Here is a 20,844-nt window from a genome sequence, read left to right as displayed (position 1 = left end):
AGAGATTAAGAAGAGGTGGCAAGAATACACATAAAAACGGTACAAAAAAGGTCTCAATGACCCTGATAACCACGATGGTCACTCACCTAGAGCCAGGCATCCTGGAGTGTGAAGTCTGGTGGGCCTTAGGAAGCATTATTACAAACAAAGCTAGTGCAGATGATGGAATTCCAGCTGGCCTTTTAAAATCCTAAATGCTGATACTGTTAAAGTGCTGTACTCATTCTGCCAGCAGATTTTGCAAACTCAGCAATGGTCACAGGGGTAGAAAAGGTCAGTTTTCATTTCAATACTAAAGAAAGGCAATACCAATGAATGTTCAAACTATCGTACAATTGCGCTCTTTTCATAGATTAGCAAGGCAATGCGCAAAATCCTTCAAGTAGGCTTAAGCAGTATGTGAACCAAGAAATTCCAAATGTATAAGCTGGATTTAGAAAAGGCAGAGGAACCAGAAATCAAATTGCCAACATTCACTGGATCATAGAAAAAGTAAGGGAATTCCAGAAAAGCATCTACCTCTGCTTCACTGACTACACTAAAATCTTTGAATGTGTGGATCACAACCAACCGGAAAATTCTTAAATAGATAGGATACTAGTACACCTTACCTGCCAAATGTGAAAGCTGCACGCAGGTCAGGAAGCAACAGTTAGAATTGGACATGGAACAACAAACTGGTTCAAAATTGGGAAAGGAGTACGTCAAGGCTGTATACTGTCACTCTGCTTATTTACATTGTGTGTAGAGTACATCACGCATCATGGGAAATGCTGGGTTGGATGAATCACAAGCTGGAATCAAGATTGCCAGGAGAAATACCAACAACTTCAAATATGCAAATGATACCAGTCTAATAGCAGAAAGAGAAAAGTAACTAAAGAGCCTCTTGATGAGGGTGAAGGAGGACAGTGACAAATTGACTTAAAACTCAACATTCAAAACACTAAGATCTGATGCCATCACTTCATGGCAAATAGATGGGGAAAAAGTATAAGCAGTGACAGATTTTATCTTCTTGGGCTCCAAAATCACTGCAGAAGATGACTGCAGCCATGATATTAAAAGACACTTGCTTCTTGGAAGGAAAGCTACAACAAACCTAGACAGCATATTAAAAAGCAGAGATATCACTTTGCCAACCAAGGTCCATAGAGTCAAAGCTATGTAGAGTCAGTAGTCATGTATGGATGTGAGAGTTGGACACTATAGAAGGCTGAGTGCCGAAGAATTGAGGCTTTCTAATTGTGGTGCTGCAGAAGACCTTTGAGAGTTTCTTTGACAACAAGGATATCAAACCAGTCAATTCTAAAGGAAATCAACCCTGAATATTCATCAAAAATACTGATACTGAAGCTGAAGCTCCAAAACTTTGACGCCCTGATGTGAAGATCTGACTCACTGAAAAGACCCTGATGCTGGGAAAGATTGAGGGCAGGAGGAGAGGGAGGTGACAGAGGATGAGATGACTGGATGGCATCATCCATGCAATGGACATGGGTTTGAGCAATTCTTGGAGATAGTGAAGGATAGGAAAGTCTGGTGTGCTGCAGTCCATGGGGTGATATAGAGTCGGACACGACTGAGTGACTGAACAACGATAAGACTTCCATTGAGTATTTGTGAATGTTTGTTAAAGGATCAAAGCATGATTACCATAACATTTACTCCCATGTCTTCAGTAGAATTTTCCTCAATCCTAGACTTGGATTTATTTTTTATTGTCCATTTTGTTCACAATTTATTGTTCATTTTGTTCACAATAGTAACCCTCTGTCTATACTATTGGAGCCTTTTGTTTGGCATGCATTCCATAAAATTGGAAGATTGTTTTGAGAATAATTTAAACAATTGTTCAACATAATTATCTCATTAAATCATGAATGATGATTTATCGGCTCATTCGGAATACAAGTAATTCTTGAGTGTCTACTGTGTACCAAGTTCTTTTATAAACATTGAATTACATGGCCTTTGAAGTAAAATTTAAATATAGGAAGGTTACAGATTTTTGGATCGCAGACATTCTGACTGGTGTGAAGTGGTACCTCATTGTGGTTTTGATTTGCATTTCTCTGATAATGAGTGATGTTGAGCATCTTTTCATGTGTTTGTTAGCCATCCATATGTTTTCTTTGGAGAAATGTCTGTTTAGTTCTTTGGCCCATGTTTTGATTGGGTCGTTTATTTTCTGGAATTGAGTTGCATAAGTTGCTTGTATATTTTTGAGATTAGTTGTTTGTCAGTTGTTTCATTTGCTATTATTTTCTCCCATTCAGAAGGCTGTCTTTTAACCTCCCTTATATTTTCCTTTGTTGTGCAGAAGCTTTTAATTTTAATTAGATCCCATTTGTTTATTTTTGCTTTCATTTCCAGAATTCTGGAAGGTGGATCATAGAGGATCCTGCTGTGATTTATGTTGGAGAGTGTTTTGCCTATGTTCTCCTCTAGGAGTTTGATAGTTTCTGATATTACATTTAGATCTTTAATCCATTTTGAGTTTATTTTCGTGTGCAGTGTTAGAAAGTGATCTAGTTTCATTCTTTTACAAGTGGTTGACCATTTTCCCAGCACCACTTGTTAAAGAGATTGTCTTTACTCCATTGTATATTCTTGCCTCCTTTAAAAAATTGCAAATAGAACTGCCTCATGACCCAGCAATCCCACTGCTGGGCATACACACCGAGGAAACCAGAATGGAAAGAGACACATGTACCCCAATGTTCTTCACAGCACTGTTTATAATAACCAGGACATGGAAACAACCTAGATGTCCATCAGCAGATGAATGGATAAGAAAGCTGTGGTACATATACACAATGGAGTATTACTCAGCCATTAAAAAGAATACATTTAAATCAGTTCTGATGAGATGGATAAAACTGGAGCCGATTATACAGAGTGAAGTAAGCCAGAAAGAAAAACACCAATAGAGTATATTAACACATATATATGGAATTTAGAAAGATGGCAATGATGACCCTGTATGCAAGACAGCAAAAAAGACACAGATGTGTATAGCGGACTTCTGGACTCAGAGGGAGAGGGAGCGGGTGGGATGATTTGGGAGAATGGTATCGAAACATGTATACTATCATGTAAGAATCAAATCGCCAGTCTATGTCCGATGCAGGATACAGCATGCTTGGGGCTGGTGCATGGGAATGACCCAGAGGGATGTTGTGGGGAGGGAGGTGGGGGGGTTCATGTTTGGGATCGCATGTACACCCGTGGTGGATTCATGTCAATGTATGGCAAAATCAATACAGTATTGTAAAGTAAAATAAAGTAAAAATAAACATTAAAAAAATAAATAAATATAGGAAGGTTAGAGACAAATGAAAACTGAAAGAGATCAACCAATGAGAATCATATGACTGCAGTAAAACAGTCAAAGATAATTAAAACACTGCTATGGATTGCAGCCATGATATTAAAAGACGCTTACTCCTTGGAAGAAAAGTTATGCCCAACCTAGATAGCATATTCAAAAGCAGAGACATTACTTTGCCGACTAAGGTCCATCTAGTCAAGGCTACGGTTTTTCCTGTGGTCATGTATGGATGTGAGAGTTGGACTGTGAAGAAGGCTGAGCGCTGAAGAATTGATGCTTTTGAACTGTGGTGTTGGAGAAGACTCTTGAGAGTCCCTTGGACTGCAAGGAGATCCAACCAGTCCATTCTGAAGGAGATCAGCCCTGGGATTTCTTTGGAAGGAAAGATGCTAAAGCTGAAACTGCAGTACTTTGGCCACCTCATGCAAAGAGTTGACTCATTGGAAAAGACTCTGATGCTGGGAGAGATTGGGGGCAGGAGGAGAAGGGGACGACAGGATGAGATGGCTGGATGGCATCGCGGACTCGATGGACATGAGTCTGAGTGAACTCTGGGAGTTGGTGTTGGACAGGGAAGCCTGGCGTGCTGTGATTCATGGGGTTACAAACAGTCGGACACGACTGAGCAACCAAACTGAACTGATGGAGTGTTTAGGATCAAGAAAATACAGATGAGTACAGAAGTATTACGAGTAAGATGTGTGTGCTGTGTGTTAAGATGCTTCAGGCTCGTCTGACTCTGTGAGTCATGGACTGTAGCCCACCAGGCTCCTCTTTCCCATGAATATTCCAGGCAGAATATTGGGTTGCCATGGACTCTTCTCCAGGGGATCTTCCTGATCCAGGGATTGAACCTGGGTCTCTTAAGTTTCCTGCATTGGCAGGTGAGTTCTTTACCACTCGCGCCACCTGGGAAGCCCATTTACCTGCAAACTTGAGGGATTTTTCAGAAAGTTCCTTGCTGACTTTTGGTCTGGATTTAGATCTGCAGTTCTTCTCTTCAGTCACAAGAGGGGGCTGATTCATCCGAAAACAGTGTTTCTGGGCGAAGGGAACGGAAATTTATTTTCCATTGATGTGCCTCCCAAAAGGGAAAATGACATAGTTTCATCTTCTTCAGACAACTTGTGCCTTATTATCCCTTGTTGAATGTGTGTGGTCAAGGATTCAGGTTAGCCCAATAGCCTAAGCCCTTTCCAAGTACCTTCCTAACACGTTCTCCCATTTCCCTGCTCTGATTATCCCTTCCCCTTTCTATTCCTGATACCCTTTTTTCCCTCCTCCAACTTTTTCTATGACTCACACCCACCTCCACCCCACCTCCACTTTGGTTGCCTTCATTTCTGTTGATTCCTCTGCCTTAGCATCCTTGCTGCACAACATCCACAAGCATCGGCATAGGGAACATGAGGATTAAGGACCACTGTTCAAGGAGAAGGTGAACACCATCTATGTCAATCAGTTCATTTATTAAGATCAAATGCTGGAAAATGTCTACCTAGTTGGCAATACATGCGTGATTCCAAGAACCCTTACAAGAGCTGCTGCAAGTTCTAGGATGTGCAGCTATTAGTCTCGAAGTTATTAATTTTTCTTGTCTCCCAGAGCACACCACTGCCTACTTTTAAATCTCTCATTAATTTTCTGGAATGTGGATGGAACTTTTCATCATTTTACAACACAGAGCTCAGTACATTTTTCTGGGATTAAACCATGCATTCCACAAGTTTCATGGAGCATCTAGCCAGTTTCTTAAGAAACAAATGAAAGAGCAATGGTTGTGCATAGACACATCATTGTGATCGGTGTTCCTTTTCCTGAGCCAGACATTAAACTTCATAGATGATTTCACTGTGAGCTGGGGATGTTTCACCATCTTTGGGGGACATGACTAAAACCGGGGAGGAAGACATAGATAAGGAACTGCTTGATCATTGGCTGAGAAGGTCCCGGCAACAACACAGCAGTATCTGTGCTGGTTGCAAGTTTTTACTGACAGCTGTTGCCTCTGTTCTCTGGAACCTCCTCAAGCCAAGGATCAGACACAAGCCTGAGCTCTGGGCCTGTGGTCCTAGCTTGTCTTTGAAGTATGAGGCTGGTGACTGGAGTAATGGTGTTTTTGACCTTGGGTAAGTGTTCCGTGTCTACAAGGGGTGACTTTGAGGCCAAAGGGCCACAGAGAGTCACTTGCCCTCTGCTCCTCTCCCTGTGCTGTACTCCACATTATCGTGATGGAACTGAGAAACGATCTGCGTGTTTGCTAAAGAGGCCCTTCTTCTACATTACAGTTTAAATCATAGGCACGATACCAGAAGAGTCCTTAGCAGTAAGCAGGTTGTACGAATTCTCTGGGCTGATTAAGCCAAGGACCCAGGGAACAAAGCCTATGGAATCTGATTCTTGCCATGTATCTTTGGTCTCTATAATTTTGTTGTTGTCCAGTTACTAAGTTGTATCCAACTTTTTACGACCAAATGGATGTCATTCTGCCAGGCTCCTCTGTTCTTTACTATCTCCTGGAGTATGCTCAAATTCATGTCCATTGAGACGGTGATGCTGTGTAACCATCTCATCCTCTGATGCCCCCTTCTCCTTTTGCCTTCAATCTTTCCCAGAATTAGGGTATTTTCCAACGAGTCAGCTCTTCTCAGCAAGTGGACAAAGTATTGGAGCTTCAGTCTCAGCACCAGTCCTTCCAATGACATTCACATTTGATTTCCTTTAGGATTGACTGGTTTGATCTCCTTGCAATCCAATAATGAACACCAATAATATTTTTGCAGGACACAAATAGAAGCACTGGAGCAGGTACCAGGGCCAGACAGTCATAGGAGGGTTCTGCCTTTAATCCATAGAATTACACTGAAATGTGCTCTGGAGCTAATTTAATTTCTTAACCCATAGGGACTGTGATTGATGCTAAGACCACCCAGCCAAACTCCATGGATTGTGCTGAAGGAGAGGATGTAAACCTGCCTTGTAACCACTCTACCGTCAGTGGAGAAGACTATATACATTGGTATCGGCAAAATCCCAATCAGAGTCCACAGTATGTCATTCATGGCTTACGAGGCACAGTGAACAGCAGCATGGCCTCTCTGACCATAGCTTCAGACAGAAAGTCCAGCACCCTAGTCCTGCCCCAGGTCACCCTGAGAGACGCTGCTGTGTACTACTGCGCCCTGAGAGAGGCACACTGGGACAGACGGGGCTGCACCTGTGCAGTATCTCTCTTGTGGGAAGAAGGGGGGACATAGCAGGGGGAGCAGTCACGAGAGCAAATCTAGAGTCGAAGGAGAGTCAGAGAGCAGTAAGAGACGAGGAAAATGAAGGGAAGGAAAAGGGGAGAAGATGCATAAAGAAAAGAAAAGGACAAGGAAGAAGTGCCTCATTAGTTGATGTAGCTGAGAAGAATTATGGGGCTACTAAGAATCCTAGAAAAAAAGTGAGAAGCATTAGCAATTTTTCATGGTTCTTTCTCGTGTCAATAAAATGTTGGTTCCAGTGTGTTAGTCTCAACCTACAAGTGAGAAAAACACAAATAGTTCTTGTTCCAAAGGTTTCTTTCATGTGGACTCACAGCAAGTCCAGACTCTGAAATTTTATAATTGTTCCACTTAGCATAAATAAATTACTTTTTCTAAGAAAAACCCCAAATGTTTTTTGTTACTAGTCTCAAACATGCATATTTGTCAGGAAGAAGCTGTTTTAGAAACAAAAAGTAAGTGAATATTAATTTAGTTTTAATTTGCCTGAAAGTTTTACCTCTATATGGTGTTTTCATGGTTTTTTATATTCTCTACACAACACACAGAACCATCTCATCATAAAAGACCCAGACAGAACAAAACTAAAAGCCCACAGCTGTATCATCTTCATTCCAGCCTAGTTCCCACCTTCCTCTGAGAAAACTGAATCTGATCATTAAAGCTAGCATGCCAGTCTGTTTATTTCAATTATCTATATATTTGCATATAATTGTATGCAATTACATACATGTTTATACATACATGCAGATGCGTATGGACACAAATTGACAGGCAAGTTGGATTTATTTGAATTTTTTCCAACTTCCCTTTTGACTTTCAGTTAATAGTGTGCTGGAAATCATCCTATAGTAAAAAGTCAGTTTGTGCATGCTCAGTGGTGTCTGACTCTTTGCCATTCTGGTCCTTGATCTGAGTGACATCACTAACATAATGTTCTTTGATCATCAAACAGACTGAGAAATCTATCCTGCTGCATAGGACATGTACCTAAATGTTAATTGCTTTGTTTATCATGCTTTGGAAATTGCTTTGATTCATGAGTTAGAGATGGGGAATAGATACTTGTACTCAGTCTTGGGACGTGCAATGAGAGGTGCTGCACCACATTCCAAAGGCCGGCATATCCTCCAGTCACTTTTTCACTCATTTCCTTCTCTTCATGGCCTTTGAGCTCACTTCCTTTATCCTCACTTCACTTTTCCTGAAACATATCTTTTCATTCCTTCTGTTTATTGAAATATTCTCAGTAATCAGCCCAGTATCCAACATATAGTAGGTGTTCAATAAATATTTATTGAGTAAAGAAATATTCATGACTGATGTTACTAGCAATTGCTAGTAACTAGTAATTGGTAGGGATGCAATAAAATATTGAAAGGGTGAGTTGGATCTTCTATGAAAACAGTAGAGAAAATTAAAGAACATCACATAAATGTCATAATGAAGACAGGGATATATTTGAAAATATTTATTCATAAACTCATTACTCCTTTCCTTCTAGTTCCCTTTCTTTTCCTTCTTCCCACACTCCTTTCCTTCCCTCCTCTCCTCACTCTTTTTTCCCTATCATTATTAGTGACATATGTCCCCAAGCATTTGGCTAAGCTCTTCCCATGAATCTTCAGTTTATTTCTATATAAAATTCTTTTTCCATTAAAATTCTTAATACTTTGTGTTTGTCATAAGGTAGTTGACACCAGATATTTTGAAAAATTAGAATTGCATTTAACTATATTCCCCTACAAAGAGGTAGGAATTTTCCTCATTTTAGAAAAAGGCATAAGAAAAAGTCATTCAAATATCAACTGTCACTCTCAATCAATCCATTTTCCATAACCATAAGCCAACAAAGGTGTTGAAGGTCCATATGATATTGCAGCAATGCTGTGTCCATAGGAGGGGCAGTGCTTGCCAGAAAGCCTTTTCTTATTCCTGTTTCTCATCCCCATTCAGAAATAATCCCCACCAACTAAAAAAATGCATGTGCTGTCTTTGTACCAAATATGTCTTGCTTTTAAAACATTCTACTGAAATCATCTTTATAAATTGCAGAATTAATGAGCACTTTTTAACAGAACTGTAGTTAGTTCTACCACAAGATTGTGCTAAGCCACTTCAGTCATGTCCGGCTCTAAGCAACCGTATGGGCTGTAGCTCGCCAGGCTCCTCTGTCCCTGGGATTCTCCAGACAAGAATGCTGCAGTGGGTTGCCATTTCCTTCTCCAGTGCATGAAAGTCAAAAGTGTAAGTGAAGTTGCTCAGTCGGGCCCCACTTGGCCACCCAGTCGTGTCTGACTCTTTGCGACTCCATGGACTGTAGCCTACCAGGCTCCTTCGTCCATGGGATTTCCCAGGCAAGAATACTGGAGTGGGGTGCCATTGCCTTCTCTGCGGGGAAGCCTAGTCATGTGTATCATGCGCCTGGAAAACCCCACGGACTGAGGAGCCTGGCTGGCTACAGTCCAAAGGGTTTCAAAGACTGAGCGACTAAGCATGTAAGCATGCATGCTAGTCACAATAGGAGCTGTCATTGTTGAACCAAAGTCAGTAAAAATCTCAATGCAGAAATCACAGGAGAGAGAAGATTCGGGGAAACTGGCTGGTATTTAATCTTTGCCTACCAGATGTGACAATGATTGACTTCAAATAACAAAATTTCAGTTCAGCTCAGTTCAGTCACTCAGTTGTGTCCGACTCTTTGCGATCCCATGAATCGCAGCATGCCAGGCCTCCCTGTCCATCACCAACTCCTGGAGTTCACTCAGACTCAAGTCCATCGAGTCAGTGATGCCATCCAGCCATCTCATCCTCGGTTGTCCCCTTCTCCTCCTGCCCCCAATCCCTCCCAGCATCAGAGTCTTTTCCAATGAGTCAACTCTTCACATGAGGTGGCCAAAGTACCGGAGTTTCAGCTTTAGCATCATTCCTTCCAAAGAAATCCCAGGGCTGATCTCCTTCAGAATGGACTGGTTGGATCTCCTTGCAGTCCAAGGGACCCTCAAGAGTCTTATCCAACACCACAGTTCAAAAGCATCAGTTCTTCAGTGCTCAGCCTTCTTCACAGTTCAACTTTCCTATCCATACGTGACCACAGGAAAAACCATAGCCTTGACTAGACAGACCTTAGTCAGCAAAGTAATGTCTCTGCTATTGAATATACTATCTAGGTTGGTCATAACTTTTCTTCCAAGGAGTAAGCGTCTTTTAATTTCATGGCTGCAGTCACCATCTGCAGTGATTTTGGAGCCCCCCAAAATAAAGTCTGACACTGTTTCTACTGTTTCCCAGTCAATTTCCCAAGGAGTGATGGGACCAGCTGCCATGATCTTCCTTTTCTGAATGTTGAGCTTTAAGCCAACTTTTTCGCTCTCCACTTTCACTTTCATCAAGAGGCTTTTTAGCTCCTCTTCACTTTCTGCCATAAGGATGGTGTCATCTGCATATCTGAGGTTATTGATATTTCTCTCGGCAATCTTGATTCCAGCTTGTGCTTCTTCCAGTCCAGTGTTTCTCATGATGTACTCTGCATAGAAGTTAAATAAGCAGGGTGACAATATACAGCCTTGACATACTCCTTTTCCTATTTGGAACCAGTCTGTTGTTCCATGTCCACTTCTAACTGTTGTTTCCTGACCTGAGTACAGATTTCTCAAGAGGCAGGTTAGGTGGTCTGGTATTCCCATCTCTCTCAGAATTTTCCACAGTTTCTTGTGATCCACACCGTCAAAGGCTTTGGCATAGTCAATAAAGCAGAAATAGATGTTTTTCTGGAACTCTCTTGCTTTTTCCATGATCCCGCGGATGTTGGCAATTTGATCTCTGGTTCCTCTGCCTTTTCTAAAACCAGCTTGAACATCAGGGAGTTCACGGTTCACGTATTGCTGAAGCCTGGCTTGGAGAATTTTGAACATTCCTTTACTAGCATGTGAGATGAGTGCAACTGTGCAGTAGTTTGAGCATTATTTGGTGTTGCCTTTCTTTACAATTAGAATGAAAACTGACCTTTTCCAGTCCTGTGGCAACAGCTGAGTTTTCCAAATTTGCTGGCATATTGAGTGCAGCACTTTCACAACACCATCTTTCAGGATTTGAAACAGCTCAACTGGAATTCCATCACCTCGGACTAGCTTTGTTCATAGTGATGCTTTTGAAGGCCCACTTGAATTCACATTCCAAGATGTCTGGCTCTAGATTAGTGATCACATCATCATGACTATCTGGTTCATGAAGATCTATTTTGTACAGTTCTTCCGTGTATTCTTGCCACCTCTTCTTAAGATCTTTTGCTTGTGTTAGGTCCATATGATTTCTGTCCTTTATCGAGCCCATCTTTGCATGAAATGTTCCCTTGGTATCTCTAATTTTCTTGAAGAGATCTCTAGTCTTTCCCATTCTGTTGTTTTCCTCTATTACTTTGCATTGATCGCTGAAAACCGCTTTCTTATCTCTTCTTGCTATTCTCTGGAACTCTGCATTCAGATGCTTATATCTTTCCTTTTCTCCTTTGCTTTTCACCTCTCTTCTTTTCACAGCTATTTGTAAGGCCTCCCCAGACAGCCATTTTGTTTTTTGCATTTCTTTTCCATGGGGATGGTCTTGATCCCTGTCTCCTGTACAATGTCACGAACCTCCATCCATAGTTCATCAGGTACTCTATCTATCAGATCTAGGCCCTTGAATCTATTTCTCACTTCCACTGTATAATCATAAGGGATTTGATTGAGGTCATACCTGAATGGTCTAGTGGTTTCCCCTACTTTCTTCAATTTGAGTCTGAATTTGGTAATAAGGAGTTCATGATCTGAGCCACAGTCAGCTCCTGCTCTTATTTTTGTTGACTGGATAGAGCTTCTCCATCTTTGGCTGCAAAGAATATAATCAATCTGATTTCGGTGTTGACCATCTGGTGATGTCCATGTGTAGAGTCTTCTCTTGTGTTGTTGGAAGAGGGTGTTTGCTATGACCAGTGCATTTTCTTGGCAAAACTCTATTAGTCTTTGCCCTGCTTCATTCTGCATTCCAAGGCCAAATTTGCCTGTTACTCCAGGTGTTTCTTGACTTCCTACTTTTGCATTCCAGTCCCCTAGAATGAAAAGGACTTCTTTTTTTGGGTGTTAGTTCTAAAAGGTCTTGTAGGTCTTCATAAAACCGTTCAGCTTCAGTTTCTTCAGCGTTACTGGTTGGGGCATAGACTTGGATAATTGTTGTATTGAATGGTTTGCCTTGGAGATGAACAGAGATCATTCTGTCGTTTTTGAGATTGCATCCAAGTACAGCATTTCGGACTCTTCTGTTGACCATGATGGCTATTCCATTTCTTCTGAGGGATTCCTGCCCGCAGTAGTAGATATAATGGTCATCTGAGTTAAATTCACCCATTCCAGTCGATTTTAGTTCACTGATTCCTAGAATGTCGACGTTCACACTTGCCATCTCTTGTTTGACCACTTCCAATTTGCCTTGATTCATGGACCTGACATTCCAGATTCCTATGCAATATTGCTCTTTACAACATCGGATCTTGCTTCTGTCACCAGTCACATCCACAGCTGGGTATTATTTTTGCTTTGGCCAAAAAGTATCTTCATGTTTTCTTGTAACATCTTGCATATGATGATTTTGACTGGGAAGGAATAGGCTACCTTGGAAAGGAAGATCAGAATTATTGCACAAAAGGTTGTTTTGGTTTTGTTTTTTCCTTCTTCTTCTGGTAGGTGAAATTGTTTCTACTGCTCTGTCGTTTCTTGTAATATAGTATAGAAATATTCTGAGAATGGGAGCAAGACTCAAAAATGGGGAAAAAAGTAAAGAATCATAGCAAACACTGCTTTGGTATATTCATTCCAACAACAACATCTCAATCTCTCAATATAACACCCTAATGAAGTGATTTTCCCTGAACAGGAAGAACATGATAGACCATGGAAACTTATGAAAATACATGAACTCTACCATTTAAACTGCCAAATATACCTCAAAAAATATTAAGCTCTATCTTGTGGATAGACTCCTTTGCAGTTTGAGAGTTTGGCTCCCAAATCCTCAGCGTTCTGTGCATTGCCTGTGACTGAGTGCCTATGCTAGGGACAGTGCTGCGCGAGGCGATTTTCAGGTGTGCTCTCACTCACTTCTTATCCTCACCCTTCAAGGTTGGGTCCACGCTACTTTAGGGAGGCAACGTAACAGCGCTTGAGATGGAAGACTTGGATTATGTTTCTAGATCTATCACTCATTAGTTGAGTGATCTTGGGAGTATCACTTAATTATTTTATGCTTCAGTTCCCTCATATCTTCAGTGTGGATATTGATAGAATCTACCATGAAGGGTTGTTAGGAGGAGTGAATGCGACGATGAATGCCAATGTGAGCCCAGTGCCCAGCAGGATACTGACTATTCACAGAAATGGAAACTGAACATGAGAGAGGTTCAGTACCTTGCCTGGTGTTGCAGAGTAAGTGTCAGCGTGGAGCCCTCCCTCCATACCTTACTTAGAGCACAGGCCTTTCCTCATCCCAAGAGTAACTCTCTATCTTAATACAGTATCTTATTGTCTTTAAAGTGCTTATCCAATGCAGTGGGTGCTGTGCTGGTTTGATACTTGCTCAGGGAGCTAAGACCTCATATCCCTTGTCCCCAAAAAACAAGAACATAAAAAAACCAGAAGTAATATTATAATAAATTCAATAAAGATGTTAAAAATGATTGACATCAAGAAAAATTTTTTAAAAAAGAACAAAAATCAGCAAGAAAACTCGTATTATTTTTTAAATATATTATTCTGACATTTAAAATATTTACAGAATATCACAAACATAGGGGCATGACAGATTCCAAACACCATAGGCTCCATACCAGATAGATAAGTGTTCTAATTTTTACTATGCCAATCACCTGATATTTCACCTTGAGTTAATCACCCAAACTCTTTGAGCTTCAGTTTTTGTTACATCCTAAGCCTGCTTCTCTTTCTGTTTCTATATGTAAAGTAATTCAGATTCAGATTTACTTTTGACTTTAAAGAAGTTTTGAGATTTCTACTGTTTATATAATTACATGGCAACACTTCAGAGACATTAAGGACCCTATAGTGTGTTGGAGGGCGGGCCCCGAAAGATACATTCACATCCTGACCCACGGAAACTGTGAATGTGAACTTAAATTTAACAAAGAACCTTTTCAAATGTAATTAAGCAAAGGATATCAAAGTCCAATCATACTGGATTGTCTTAGTGGGGCCTCAATCCAGTGACAAGTGTCCTTTTAAGAGACACACAGGTGAGAAGCATCTCCTTCCTCACCAGGAAGTCCTTGTGAGGTCTTCTCGATGGAGGAGGAGGCTGGAGGTATGCAGTCACAAGCAAAGGACCACATAGAGCCACCAGAAACCAGAAGAGGCAAGGAAGGAGTCTCTCCTGGAACATTTGGAAGGAGTATGTTCCTGCTGACACCTTGTCAGACTTTTGCCCTCCAGGTTGAGGGGACCCGATTCTTGTTTTTTGGAGCCATCGAATTCGTGATGATTTGTTATGGGAGAAATAGGGCTACTGGGGCTCACACAGTTTTCCAAAGGTAACATTTCTAGATAGCTACAAGCAACTCCTGACTCTTTACATTCATGGAAGGGCACTTTTAAATTGCTCTTTGGGAGATTTGGGTTCAAATTCTCACATATGCAAACATACATATTTATTTATCATTCAACAAATGTTTGAGTAACCACTATTTACCAGGTATTACTGGATCAGCAATTTTTGATCCAGTCACAGAGGGGCAGCATCTGCAAACATAGACACTCCCTGGGGGAGACGGGTGGGTATATACAAGGTAGTAAGTCTGATTGGCTGTCTCGAATTGTAGTCACTCTTTTCTATTTTCTTTCCAAAAGGCAGTATAGACTACATTTCTATGGGTCTGGAAGAAGCTGATACAAGGGAAACCCTTTTAGGAGCAGGCAGATTCAGCAACTCTTTCTGAAGAGGAAGAAAAGGGAGATGCTACTGTTAGCACCAGTGTTGATCTTATGGATACAAATATCATGTGAGTTTGGGGTTTCCCTGATTGCTCCCCAAAAATTCAGCACAGAGGAATCTTATCTGCAGGCAACTGTAGGAGTGGGATTTTCTGACTGAAAGCAGGATGTTGAGAAAAACATAAAAACTAAAATGTGGGAGATAGAGGGAGCTGGGGAAGGAGACACGGAAAGAAGGAGAAAATACACAAGAAGAATGAAAGAGACCGTTACAGCTGAGAGAATAAACATCTAATCAGGCTTTCTGTGTTACTTCTCATTGCTTTTCTGAACAGAAATGAATGGACAACAGATAAAGCATTTTCCTGAATTCTTACTTCTGCAAGAAGGAGAGAACTTCACCACATATTGCAATTCCTCAAGCCTTTTAAGCAGCTTACAGTGGTATAAGCAGAGGCCTGGGGGCAGTCCTGTCTTCTTGATGATATTAACTAAGAGTGGAGAAGTGAAGACACAGCAGAGATGGACAGGTCGGTTTGGAGAGCCCAGACAGCACAGCTCCCTGCACCTCACTGCTGCCCAGCTCTCAGATGCAGGAACCTACTTCTGTGCAGAGGCACAGTGCTCTAGAAGCACCTGCTGTCTGTCCCCAAACCTCACTGTGGGCTCCAGCGGTCTCTCCTCATCTCTCCTCAGAGCAGGGGCCAGAGATAGGTGAAGTCATGATGTCTATGAAAAAATTGAAGTTTTAATTTTAAAAAAATCCCCAAACTCAGTGTCACTGAAGAATTCTGTCAAACATTGAATTATACACAATTTCTTGCAGAAAATAGGAAGAAAATAATTCTTCACTCATTTTATGAGACTAATATTACCCTGAGACCCAAATCAGACAAAGACCATAAAGAACCAAAAACTACAGGGAAATATCTTTTATCTTGAAGACAGACACAAATTTCTGAAAATATATTAGCAAGTAAAATTCACTGATATATAAAATGAATAATATACTCAGCACAAATGTAATTTCTTTCAAGGGTGTAAGACTCTTTAATATTGAAAATCAATGGATGGAATTCACCATATTAACAAGGTAGCAAAGAAAAATCATACCATCATATTAATCTAGTCAGAAAAAAAGGATTTGCAAAAATTAAGTAGTCAGTTAATGTGAAAACTCTGAGCAACACAAGAAGAGTGGGGGAATCTCCTCAATAGCTAATGGTATTCTTACTAGTAAAAGACTATGATTTTCTCTAATAAAGAGAAAAAAAGCAGAGTGTCCATTCTCGTCACTCCTTCAGTACAGTGCTAGATGTTGGAGCCAGTGCAATAAAGAAAGTAGGTGTAACAATCTAATAGAGTTGGAAGAAAAAGTAAAGCTTCCACTATTTGCTGGTAACATGATTATCTATGTAGAAAATCCAAAGAATATACCCCTAAAATTATATTAGGGAAATCCAAATTAAAATTACAAACAGAAACCACTTCACATCTATCATAAGGGCTAAAATGAAAATTACTGACAATAACAAGTTCTGGCAAGGAAGCAGAGAAATTGGATCACTCATGCATTGCTGGTGGGTGAATGGCCCAGTCATTCTAGAAAACAATCCAAGAGTTTCACATAAACTTAAGTATTCACTTACTGAACAACCCAGCAATCACACTGCTGGGTATTTATGCTTGAGAAAGGAAAACTTTATGTTCACACAAAAATATGTACATTAGTACTGGAAATTAACCAGTGATCTTCACTGAATGAACAGATGAATATCCTGTAGTACATTTACACAATGAAATACTATTTATACATCTTCCTCAACTTCAATAGGGTTATTTTGCAATAAATCATTTTAAGTTGAAACAATAGTAAGTCCAAAGTTCATTTAGTATGGGAAGGAAATCTGAAAAAGAGTGGAGATAATTGTATACATGTACAACAGATTTTCTTTGCTGCACTGCAGAAACTAACATTGTAAAGAAACTATACTTCAAAAAAAAAAAAAAAAAGAAGGAGGGAGGTGGGAGGGGGGTTCAGGATGGAGAACACGTGTATACCCGTGGTTGATTCATGTTGATGTATGGCAAAACCAATACAATATTGTAAAGTAATTAACCTCCAATTAAAATAAATAAATTTATATTAAAAATTTTAAATGATAACCCATCAAATATATTTAACCAAGCTTCCCTTGAAAGTGAAAGTCGCTCAGTCGTGTCCAACTCTTTGCGACCCTATGGACTGTCTATGGAATTCTCCACTAATGGAGTGGGTAGCCTTTCCCTTCTCGAAGGCATCTTCCCAATCCAGGGATTGAACACAGGTCTCCTGCATTGCAGGTGGATTCTTAACCAGCTGAGCCACAAGGGAAGCCCAAGATTACTGGAGTGGGTAGCCTGTCCCTTCTCCAGAGGAATTTCCTAACCCAGGAATCAAACCAGGGTCTCCTGCTTTGCAGCAAATTCTTTACCAACTCAGCTATCAGGGAAGCAGTAGCTTCCCTTAAATATGGCCAATACTTACATTAGCATACAGTTGGGGAAAAAATGTCTCACACAATCTACTTTATACTAAAATGATGAAAATCTTATGAATGTGTCGAGTACTGTACTGAAAGTGAAAATCAGAATGGTTAAATGGATATGAAATGGCTGTAAATGTGTTGGTTGTTTACACTCATGATTTTGAGGCTGGCCAGGAGCTCAGCTCACTGCTGCTGCCCAGAATCACCAGGAAATATCATACTGCATATTGCTAGCCCAGGAAAAGATAAAGTTTCAATATTCCAAGTATGGTTTCTACTGAATGCATACCACTTTCTCACTACTGTAAAGTCAAACATCCTAAATTGAATTATCCTAAATTAAGTTGGGGACAGTCTGTAGTGATTAAAAGGAAAAGATTATTGATATATGCAATAGTCTAGATGGATCTCAGGATGTTATGCTGAGTAAAAAAAAATCTATCTCAGAGGCTACATGGTGTATGATTACACTTACTGGATTATTATGATTGTATACATAGTGTGATTCTACTTATACAACAGTCTCAACAGGACAAAATACAGAGATGAAAGGAGATCAGTAGTGACCTGGATTGTAAAGAATTTCAGGCCTCAGGAGAGTGTGCAAAGAGGGTTTCTTCAGAGAGATGGAACAATTCTATGTCATGATTTTAATGGTGGTAACAAAGGCCTATACATGTGATAAAGCTTCACAGAGCCATGCATCAAAACCAGGGTGCATATAAAACTGAGGTATCAGATCGCGATCTGCATTTTAGGAAAATTTTGGCAATATAAGTTTCCTGGTATGTACATGTAATTATTATATTAACCTATATATTTTAGAATATCAAGTTGTGGGCATTTGTGGTCTTTTCTGCCTAGTTACAAATAATTGGAAACCAAGGCATCAGCAGTTTTCAAGGGTTGCATAGGTGGGAATGGTTGGCAAAGCAAGTTCTTGAAGGTGCTGGAATGGTTCTGTATCTTAATTTTAGTGGTGGTAATAAGAATTTACAAATGTGATCAATTTCACAACTATGCATAACAAGGTGGATATAAAACGTGATAAATATAATATGCTGATACCTATAATACATGTATTATCTTGCTGTTCCCCAGACTGCTCTGGGCATTTGTGGTCTCCCCTGCTTCCTTGTAAATAATTAGAAACCAGGATATCAGCTTCATTTGAACGCAGAGTTCAAATGGGACAGAATAGATGGTTCAACCTCATATAAACTCTTCTCCCTGTACCACTCATTAATGAGTTCTTTTTAACTTAAATTCTAAGAACTGTCACTGTTTTGGAGACTGTACTTCTTTCTTTAAATTTATTATTTTTTAAATTTTACTTTACTTTACTTTACAATACTGTATGGAGACTGTACTTCTATACTTCTTTATCTACTTGTTTGTTTGCTTTTGGTTCTTTTAAATGAATTCATCTATTAAAATGATGAAACCAACTGGAAGATTGAGAGATACACACTTCATGATCATGTATAGTATACAAAGCTTCAATCATTAAGTTCTGTGGTATTGACATATACTAAGTGTTTGAACAGAATTGGAAAAGGTCAGTATTCATTCCAGTCCCAAGAAGGGCAATACCAAAGATTGTTCAGATTATTATGCAATTGTTCTCATTTCACATGCTAGAAAGATTATGCTTAAAATCCTTCAGCTAGCCTTCAGCAGTACGTGAACCAAGAAATTCCAGATATACAAACTGGGTTTCAAAGAGGCAGAGGAACCAGAGATCAAATTGCCAACATTCATGGGATCATGGAGAAAGCAAAGGAATTCCAGAAAAGCATCTACTTCTGTTTCATTTACTACACTAAAAACTTTGTGTGTATAACAACAAACTGGAAAATTCTTAATGATGAAAATACCAGCCCACCTTACTTGTTTCCTGAGAAACCTGTATGCAGGTCAAAAAGCAACAGTTAGAACCGGACATGGAACAACTGACTGGTTCCAAATTGGGAAAGCAGTACGTCAAGGCTGTATTGCCAGTCCTCTTATTTAACTTATAACATGCAAAATGCTGGGCTGGATGAATCATAAGCTGGAATCAAGATTGCTGGGAAAAATCTCAAAAACCTTGGATATGCAGGTGATACCACTCTAATGGGAGAAAGTGAAGAGGAACTAAAGGGCCTCTTGATGAGTGTGAAAGAGGAGAGTGAAAAACTGACTTGAAACTCAACAATCAGAAATCTGAGATCATGGCATCTGGTCCCATCACTTCATGGCAAATAGAAGGGGAAAAGTAGAAGCAATGACAGATTTTACTTTCTTGGGCTCCAAAATCCCTAGGATGGTGACTGAAGCCATGAAACTGAAAGATGCTTGCTCCTTGGAAGAAAAGATATGACAAACCTGGAGGCGGGCTAAGTCGCTTCAGTCGTGTCCGGCTCTGCATCCCTATGAACCGTAGCCCTCCAGGCTCCTCTGTCCATGAGATTTCCCAGGCAAGAATACTGGAGTGGGTTGCAATGCCCTCCCCCAGGAGAGCTTCCTGACCCAGGGATCGAACCCACATCTCTTATGTCTCCTGCATTTGCAGGTGGGTTCTTAAACATTTGTGCTCCCACGAAGCTTAAGATGGCATATTAAAAAGCAGACACATCACTTTGCCGACAAAGGTCTGTATAATCAAAGGTATGGTTTTTCTAGTTGTCATGTGTGGTGTGAGAGCTTGACCATAAATGAGGCTGAATGCTGAAGAATTGATGCTTTTGAATTGTGAGGCTGGAGAAAGCTCTTGAGAGTCCCTTGGGCTGTAAGGAGGACAAACCAGTCAGTCCTAATAGAATCAACCGTGAATATTCACTGGAAGGACTGATGCTGAAGCTGAAGCTCCAATACTTTGGCCACCTGGTGTGAAGAGCCAGCTCTTTGGAAAAACTCTGATGCTGGGAAAGATTGAAGGCCAAAGGAGAAAGGAGCAGCAGAGGATGAGGTGGACAGACAGCATCACTGACTCAATGGACATGAATTAGAGCAACTTTGGGAGATATTGAAACAGTGTAGCCTGGGGTGCTGCAGTCCATGGGGTCACAAAGTTTGGACATGACTTAGTGAGTGAACAACAACAAAAAAAGTGTCTAAAACCTGTAGATACCAAGTTTTGTAGGAGAACATTACAGCATTATGTCACAGAAAGATCTGACATACTTATTTTGAATTTATTTTACAAAGAGAAAAATAATGAGCTACTAACAAGTGAGACTGAACACTGGACTAATGACATAGAAAATGAGACATCAGGAGAATTCCAGGACACACGGTCTAATAAATGCAATTCTACTTGTGGAGGGGACAGGACTGAATATCCTGACCTTCCTCAAAGTCTAACAAATAAGACTCAATTTCAAATTTCAAAAGAATATTTTATTCCTGTATAATTTCATTTAAAATTTAAAACTGAATAGACTCTGAAAGTCAGATGGACTGATTTTTTTTTTTTTTGGTCATTTTATGGTGAAGTAATTTTATTTATTGAGAAACCTAAATAGAGTCACAAAACTCAATACAAAGACAGAGATATATTAATGATTTTGAATAAAAGTTCCATTCACCAAGAAGCTTAAGATCTGCAACTTTTTTATTTTTTATTTTTATTTTTATTTTTTTGCAAATTTTTAAACAGTCATTACATTCTGGATGGAGAAAAGTAAGAATAGGCTAAATGAACGACTGTTAGTAGATTACAGAAAGTTTCATAGGCTATAGTAAATTATGTCTTAAACAGG

At 40.0% G+C, this 20,844-nt stretch overlaps 1 protein-coding gene and 1 gene segment (V, D, J or C); both read left to right on the top strand.

Annotated features, from left to right (window-relative positions):
- The window catches only part of LOC121820038 (uncharacterized), a 234,431-nt gene that overhangs the window by 168,640 nt on the left and 44,947 nt on the right, over positions 1-20,844 (top strand). The gene's annotated exons all lie outside the window — the stretch shown is intronic.
- On the top strand, positions 5,326-6,925 carry LOC114112556 (T cell receptor alpha variable 26-1-like). The segment is given in 2 exon segments: positions 5,326-5,463; positions 6,239-6,925. Coding segments are annotated over 2 exon segments (393 nt in total).

The sequence above is a fragment of the Ovis aries genome, chromosome 7 (assembly GCF_016772045.2).
Source record: "Ovis aries strain OAR_USU_Benz2616 breed Rambouillet chromosome 7, ARS-UI_Ramb_v3.0, whole genome shotgun sequence".
Lineage (NCBI taxonomy): Eukaryota > Metazoa > Chordata > Mammalia > Artiodactyla > Bovidae > Ovis > Ovis aries.
Note: the sequence above shows the minus strand (reverse complement) of the source record. Positions and strands in the feature narration are given on the sequence as shown.